The sequence below is a fragment of the Papaver somniferum genome, chromosome 9 (genome assembly GCF_003573695.1).
Source record: "Papaver somniferum cultivar HN1 chromosome 9, ASM357369v1, whole genome shotgun sequence".
NCBI lineage: Eukaryota > Viridiplantae > Streptophyta > Magnoliopsida > Ranunculales > Papaveraceae > Papaver > Papaver somniferum.
Genome location: NC_039366.1, coordinates 49,800,857 through 49,809,503, shown reverse-complemented (window position 1 = coordinate 49,809,503; position 8,647 = coordinate 49,800,857). Strand labels below are relative to the sequence as shown.

At 36.0% G+C, this 8,647-nt stretch overlaps 1 protein-coding gene across 5 annotated transcripts; it reads left to right on the top strand.

Moving 5' to 3' along the window:
• Positions 1-5,974: 5,974 nt before the first annotated feature.
• Positions 5,975-8,415, top strand: LOC113309205 (aquaporin PIP2-2-like). Of its 5 annotated transcripts, none has more exons than XM_026557613.1 (4): positions 5,975-6,364; positions 6,900-7,195; positions 7,558-7,658; positions 7,768-8,415. In XM_026557613.1, exons 1-4 carry the CDS (start codon positions 6,067-6,069, stop codon positions 7,811-7,813), a joined length of 741 nt encoding a protein of 246 aa, XP_026413398.1. In that variant the 5' UTR covers positions 5,975-6,066; the 3' UTR covers positions 7,814-8,415. The 5 variants fall into 5 exon arrangements, with proteins under 5 accessions (XP_026413398.1, XP_026413399.1, XP_026413397.1 ...); XM_026557614.1 differs by having other exon boundaries at positions 5,976-6,364; positions 7,740-8,415; XM_026557612.1 differs by having other exon boundaries at positions 5,976-6,364; positions 7,518-7,658.
• Positions 8,416-8,647: the final 232 nt, after the last annotated feature.

Here is an 8,647-nt window from a genome sequence, read left to right as displayed (position 1 = left end):
GACAAAGCGAGACTTAGCTTTATGGCATTGTAATAAAACTCCACACGCACAAGATTACCTTCTTGTTATTCCAGCCGATGGGCTTGGACGGAAAATTGGGCCACATCATTTTTGTGTTGTGCTTTGTTATAGACTTGGTATTCCTTTGTTTGCTGAAAATAGTTCCCGTCTATGTTGTAACGTAGATATGGATGTGTATGGTGATCATGCACTTCATTTTCCTAGTGAAGTTGGTCTTAAGTTCCGGTATGATCTTGTTAAATATACCTTTGTAGATACTTGTTAACATGTTAGTGTACCTTCTAGAATTGAGGCAGCTCTGGGGTTTCTTTCTCATGACGGTGGTAATGCTAGGCCGACTGATATCTTGGTTTACAATTGGGAAGAGGCTCGCCATACTTGTTTTGATGTGACTGGGGTTTTTCTTTTTTCTAGGGGTGGTGTGCAAGAATTTACATCGGGTCCCGCCTTGGCTTAAGACGTTGAGCGCAAGAGGGTTAAGTATCATGATGTTTGTAGAACCAATGGATATAGTTTTGTACCTTAGCCTTTACTACCTTGGGTGAACTTGTTAGTGAAACTATTGAGTTTTTGAAAAGATTGAAGAACTACATAGCTAGGCATGATGTAAATATTAATGTTGATAATTTTCTTTTCACGATAATAGGTTTAGCTATTCAAAAAGGTGTTGGAACCCAACTTGTTGCTAGGCTCCCATCAAGTTTCTTGTAAAACTTTTCTTTTCTTTTCAAATAAAAGTTGTATTTGTATTTGGTAAAATATAAAATTGAGTATATTATTATATATGATAATAAATTGAAAAGTAGTACTGAGCGGTCAACAAAAAACCGTCATCCGATGAAAAAGAACCGCCCACGGCTTTACTTAAGCCGCGCAAACCATGTTCACCTGCGCGGTTTTAGATAAGACGCGCATCCCTTCTTTGACCGCAATGAACAAACTAACAAATTTGTCCATTTATTCATCCGTTTTTGTGATTTGCTCATCCCATAATGGGAGCAAAATGAAAAAAATCCGTGGTTTGTTCATTCCACAGGAACTGCCCTAAAATATGGTTTTGTAATCGTTTTGTAATCAACTTATGATACTATTTCTAATACTCCTATCAATCAAGCTCACCTGCATAAGTTCAAGTACATATGGAAACAAAAGGTTCCACCAAAAATAAAATTGTTTCTATGGACTTTGGCTCATAACAGTTTTCCAACAAGAGACTTGTTAAGAAGAAGAGGTATTGAAGTGGTTCAAAACTGTGTTTTCTGTGATGAACATGAAACAACCAATCATCTGTTTTTGCAGTGCAACTTTACAAGTAAAATTTGGGCTCATTTTCAAGAAAAACGAAACTAGAAGTTTGCTATGCCTTCAAACATCTACACTATGCTCTATTCTTGGAATCTGGCTTTAAGTACCTGTCAGCAAAGCCAAATTTGGAGTATGATATCAGTGGCTATCGTTTGGAGCATTTTTTTTTGATAAGTCAAAATTGTATTAATAGATAACAAAATTTACAAGAAAGTGTTTACAAGAAAACAGGTCACAACAACCCCAAAAACTTGCAAACTACTTGAATATATAATAAGCAACATTAGGTTGTTCAACATAAATTAAAAAGTGAGGTATTCCATCATAGTGAATTCCTACTTCATTATCTAGAAAACACCCTCTCTTAGCCATCGAATCCGCAAAAAAATTGGCCTCCCTATAGGTATGAATAAACCTTATTGACTCATAATTCCTACAAACCTCTAACCACCTTTTTCTAGAGAACCAAGGTAAGTTAGAATTATTAAGAGCCTCCACAATACTAGAAGAGTTCGAGCGAATGCAGATGCGCCTTACTCCCCATCTTACAGCCCATTCCATTCCAACAATGATTCCATATAATTCAGCCAAATAATTTGTTGTAATACCCAAGCCAATAGACATAGCGCCAATCACATTACAAGAAGAATCTCTCGCTACTAGCTATCATAGCGAGCATATGGATGTAAAGAAATGACAGAGTTTTCAACAACAAGCATCTACAGAAATCACCCTACAACATAAGATCAAGTACACTCTTTTCACATGGTGTCTTATTTTTAAGGATCATAAAACTCCAAGCTTCAGAGTAATGACAAATTGGCCTCAATTGTATTTTGATTATCTATAAAATTAAGAAGTAGTCTGTGAGCATCTTAGTATTTTTCGTGTTTCTTTTGTATTCCTTTCTTTGAGGATGGTACAAGCTTTTTGTACCCACTCCTCCTTTTTTGATCAAGAAATCTTCTACACCGATCAGGGAAAAAATCGTTTTTTTTCTTCTTATAATTAAATTTAACCTTTTCGATAAAAAATAATATAAACAAAATAAACAAAAACTAGTGTTGGTATATATGGGTGGGGTAATTGTGTGGGTATATGGGTGGGGTAATAGTGTGGGTGGTTGAGTTATAATTTTTTTTTTTTTTTGGTATCTCCACGTTGACAAAGAACGCGCAATTAAGGGATACTTTTTCTAATTCGGGGATATAAATTAATAACCCCGTCCAATAGTTTCTGCTAATGAGTGATTTTTGGGTACGAAAATACTAAAATACCCTTTAGTATTTTAACGTATTTTCTTCTTCTCTTACCCTTCTCTTCATTTCTCCTTCTCTGTCGGCTCCTCTTTTTGATTTTTATTTTCTCCATCATCGATTTCAACACGATTTCATCGTTGTTTCAAAAATTCTTCGACGATTAATTTATTATATAAATATACCTCCTTGAAAGAAACCTAATCATCGATTTGTTTTAAAAAAATTCGTTCATTTAGGTTAGAACCAAAAATTGTAACTGAAAATTTTCAGTTTCAGTTAATACCGGCATAATTTTAGTATGAACATCATGCCGTTTTACTATGCCGACACTGTTTTTAGTACGAATACCGTGATGAAATTATCAATTGCCGGCATGCTCGATAAAAATCTATCAATGCTGATATCCAAGTAAAAAAAACTCAAGTTTCTGGAAAATTTACATCATGTGCCGGCACAACAAGTTAAGCAATGTACCATGCCGGCACCACCACCGACATGCTCGATAATGAACTTTCTGTGCCGGCAGTGTACTTAATGAGCATTCTTTATATTTAAAATGCGAATACCATGCTGATTTGGTCCCTGCCGGCATGGTATTCATACTTTAACCATGCCGGCACTGAGTTTTTCAGGCGTGACAATGGCGAATTCAATGAAAATAAAATAAAATTTCAATATATTAATGCCTGTATATGAGTAACTAGAGCACTTGTATGTTCAACTTGTTTACTTTCCTGGGTTGGTTCTTCACCTAAACTTTCATGAATATAAGAAATTTGATTTAATGTTGTCGCATCAACATACTCAATGATATCAAACTAATCTATTAACTAAACTAATTATAATTAATCATACATAATTATTGAGGGGTAAATCAGGAATTATATTAATTATCCGGATAGGGGATGTCCTTATTCTACTATTTAAATATCGTTTTTGTCTTTTTCCTATATCCCTAATTAAAAAAGTATCTCCTAATTGCGCGTTCTTGACAAAGTCAGATCACTTGGCCGAATTACAGGAGGTAAAGAAAACGAAAATGAGGGATGAGAAAAGAATTACCCATACCCGGACGGTGTGATGCCTCCTGTAAGCAACAAACGGCTCATGTACTGTTGTCTTAAAATTAAAAATCACCCTGCTGCCTTCAAGTATCCCTTCCAGCTGCGAAGGTATTTTATGCGCTGATGCAATTTTGATGATATCATCGTGATAGTTTCCTTGATCTCATAATACTACATGATTGTTTGTATCCGTTCGTATCATTTTCTTTTTAAATATTATAAAACGCGCATGCATGCGTCACGACTCTTTTTTCTAGTCCTCAAGAAAAGAAATAAAACTTTGTTAATCATAGAAATAAGAATAATGCACGCATGTGTTTTTTTTTTCTTGGTCAATTAACTCTCCTCCACTTCGCACGAAAGAAAAAAACTAAATCAGGGAAAAGAAATCATGACAAGCTTTACCTCCCCGAAACATCCTATAAATTAATGCATACTCCAAATATTGAATTTGCAACAAAATGGGGAAAACATTTACAAAACCATTAACCAACGGAAGATCTGTCCACAAATGCGGGATTATTGGCAAACAATGATATCTTCTTTTCCATTTATTTATTTTCCAGACAAATGGGATAAAAAATCCATTGCAGAATAGCGAGAAAAAAAATAAACGAAGATATTAAAGGACCAAAGAAGTCGAGGAACATGAAAAAAAACAAATATCAATTGCAGGCTGTTGATTCCTTTTTCACTACCACTAATCTTCAAAGAACATTCAATTAAAGATTTTGTTAGGTAATCCCCATTGATAGAAAAGCACAATGACAATGATAACGATATTGTTTCCTTGTTGAGATTTTATCTTGAAAAGAACCGCCTATTACTTTGCTAGCCATATTGTGCTCACTGGCGGGATAGATTAGGGAACTGATTTATAATCAAATTACTGCTTCCCATCACCAATTTTCCTAGGCTATGAAAGTGCTTTTTCGAATTCACCCACCCCCACAAACTAGTGATCAAAGAGGGAAAATAAATTCAAATACAACTTGTCCAGAAGCATTGGAATAGAATACGTGTAAAGTATGCCCGAGCCGGCACCTAAAATTCGGGCATCACAGTACGACATATTACAACAAAACATATAGTTTTTGTGATGTGTGTCAGACGAACGTCTGTTTATCGGCACAACTCGCGACACAACACAAAAAACAACACGTGGCATAACAAAACACGCTAAGAAAGCACGGTGGGATACACTATATTTTATGTATTTTTCACAAAATATCTTTATTATAGGCCATTATTGGCCATTTCATCATTGTTATGTTGACAAATTTCTGTGAAAATACCGATAATATCTGTTGAAATAGTAAAATGCAAGAAAATGACGTTATAAGTGTGCGACTTTTGACGTTCATCCGATGGTTAAATAGGTTATTCTGTAGATGTTGCTCCCTCCTTTTCATTAAAACATAAATAACAAGTCTACAACATCACATGTAAAAATTTGGATAACCATTCTAAATTTATTACAATTATGTCGAAAAAAATTACTAAATTTTTCATAGTATACGTATCTAGAAAAGTAATTTATTATGGAAAATTAAAACAAATGCGAAGGCATTAAAATGCACAACAGACACTTAGTTACCTGAAACAACACAATATTTCTTGGCAAGCTCTGATATGTTGTTCCCTGTAGGTACACCTTACACCATCAGAGTAGATTATAAAAGCCTCAAACATGACTAGTTTATTAGTATCATTATCATGGAAATACATGGAGAAAAGAAGGAAGAGAACAAGAAGATGAGGCGCATTAGATCGTGCGTGTTAGGTAGCACGAACGTTAACAAGTAAGACAATTGTGACAAAGGCTTAATTTTGTTAGCCGTTTGAAATTAATCAATCATACAGCAACTAACTAACTAGAAAATGATACCAGCATTACTACTGAAAATAGAAAAATCCAAACTCTAAAGTAACCTCTTGTCTTATGCACCCGTTTCTAAAAATTGAGATTTCTTATCTGCACGGTAGTTCGGTTTGCTCAATCGAGATTCGAGACGATAACTCAGTCAGTCGGTCAGTGTAGAGTAATAACTCCTTCAATTAAAGCGTTTGTTGTGTAGTGTACCTTCACTACGTTTAAGTCCGCCAAATGTCACCCTGCGAAATAACCTAGACCAGTAAAATGGCCTTATTAATTGTTGGAACCAAATGGCACTGTGTCGTTATTTCAGACTTTTTACAAAGTTGATTAGTTAATTCCCAAGGAAGAATTAAAGTTAGTGGGAACGGTATGGTTGGGAGGAGAAGCATTATTTGTCCCTTACATCACTCCATTCCATTCCAACACCATAAATACCCCCTTCTTCTTCTACTCTTCTTCGGTATTCATTAGTCTCATCAAATAGAAAACAAACCTACGCTACGTCTATTTTCTCTCTAGTGAATTTCTCCATCTTATTATGGGGACAGATATAGAACAAAGCCAAAAGGCAGGGTATGCAACAAAAGACTATCACAGTCCACCACCGGAACCATTTTTGGGTATTGAAGAATTAACGAAATGGTCATTTTACAGAGCTATAATTGCTGAGTTTGTTGCTACTCTTTTGTTTCTTTACATTATAGTTTCCACTATTATTGGTTACAAAAGCCAAATTGCTGGCGGTGATGATTGTGGCGGTGTCGGCGTCCTTGGTATTGCATGGGCTGTTGGTGGCATGATCTTTGTTCTTGTTTACTGCACCGCCGGTATCTCTGGTACGTATCTGCAATTTTTGTAGCTGAAAAAGCACAATCATGCTGAGCTACTACTGTCTTTTAATTTTCACAATCTCTTGATAACTTCCAAAAATTAACTTTCCCAGCAGATTAAAGTTCTGTTGCACCTTTTTTTTTTTATGTATGCTGTCTCTGTTACAGTCGACAGATCCGATCGCATGTTTTCCTAATTTTGTTTCTATATCATCAGAATACTTCACCTCCATTATTAAGAATATCTGGATTCGCTTCTGTACATATGTTGTTCACCTGCTAAACTCACTCCAAACGGTTTCTTGAAAATGTTTCAAGTACTTGACTAAAACTTATTTGACCACTTTCTTGCACTGATCTGAGGTTTCACTGAGGATTTCTTTCCTGAAATAAAAAGTTGTCAACAGTTGATGTAACCTTTCATTGTTTGACAAAGTGTACGTAGCTTTTAAGCCACCAAATTTTCCTATTCTATAGTACTTGAGCCATTATTTTCTGTGCACGTTAGCACTTGAGTAACGTGCTTTGCTATAACGTGCAGGGGGACACATTAACCCAGCGGTGACGTTTGGGTTGTTCTTAGCAAGGAAAGTATCACTAATTAGAGCTGTATTGTACATGATAGCCCAGTGCTTGGGTGCAATCTGCGGTGTTGCTTTAGTAAGAGCCTTTCAGGAATCCTACTATGTCAAATTTGGTGGTGCTGCTAACGAATTAAACCTTGGATACAGCAAAGGCACGGGATTAGCTGCTGAAATCATCGGTACATTCGTTCTTGTTTACACCGTCTTCTCAGCAACTGATCCAAAGAGAAGCGCCAGAGACTCCCATATCCCGGTATACATCTTATCGAAAAACCTACCATTTCTGTCGTTTCATTTGCGAGTTTATGCCTAGGAATTTTGTGCGACTCTATGTTGACTTTGATGATGCTCTACAGAAGTGCCTTTGGCACGGTTGAGTTGGTAATTTTTAGTGGGCGCAACTTGATGGATTAGATTTTTCTTTTCCATGTGCATTTCACTTTTTGTGTTTTACTCCTTTAAAATTAATTTTAAACAATATTTTTGGTCAAAAGAGAGATTCACTGTAGGCGTAAAGCAAAACATATGTACCATACCATCCCAATTACTACTGGTCATGCAAGTTAATTGGTTAGGTACTGGCACCACTACCTATTGGATTTGCTGTGTTCCTAGTTCACCTTGCAACTATCCCAATTACTGGAACTGGTATCAACCCGGCTAGGAGTTTGGGAGCTGCTGTTATTTACAACAACGGCAAAGCTTGGGATGATCAGGTATAAATTCGTTATCAGATACTATAATTAAGGTGCTTTCTATTTTGGCCAATGCGCATTAATCTTGATATTAATGTGCAGTGGATTTTCTGGGTGGGACCATTTATAGGTGCTGCCATTGCTGCATTTTATCACAAGTACATTCTTGGAGCTGAAGTAGTTAAGGCTCTTGGGTCATTCAGAAGCAGTAGCCACATCTAACTTTCCCCATGTTGTTGTTGACTTATTAAGAAGAGAAGTAATGGAGGAGTATCACTTGAGATAGTCCTATCCTATGGAACTGTAGATAGATTTACTTGGAGGATAACGAGGAAAAAGAAAGGCTTTTAGTTTTTATCTTACGATCTCATTTCTTCCTTGGTTTTTCGGTTTGTCTCTTTGGATATATAGCTATGCTGTGTGTTTCTTCTATCAGTCTTTGAACTCTAGCTTTTAATCTTATCTCTGTTTCTTAGTTATCTAATTATGAGGTTCAACTTTAACTATAAACTCAATAAATTATTATGCTTACACAATCAATCTCATCAGTTTACAATTCAACACTCAACGACTTATAAGAGCAAAGACACTGGAGATGTGCAAACCACCACACTGGACTGGAGAGGGCAAAGTGGCAAACTGGATGGGTAGATGTTCAAATTTGAGTCTCAAGTTGATATGATTGCCCCTGTTTAGCTATTATCCTCTGTGGAGGAAAACTATGTAACTTGATCATTTTCAGTTAATAAAAAATAATGTTTGCTCATCTGCGCGGAGTCGCGGACAGAAAAAGGAGCAGATTTTTGTTGCTCAAACTGTTTTAAAGTTGCTGATACGCACTCAAATTTTGGACTCAATTTCTGAGTTTTAACATCCAACTCCAAAACGTCCTGACTTAATCGAGAAACATTTGGACGGCTTTACATTTACAGTGGAAAAATGTCTTTTAGTCATATCCAGAATGGTGGTTTCGTAATTGATGGGAGCAGTAGCTAAATTACCTTTTGCAT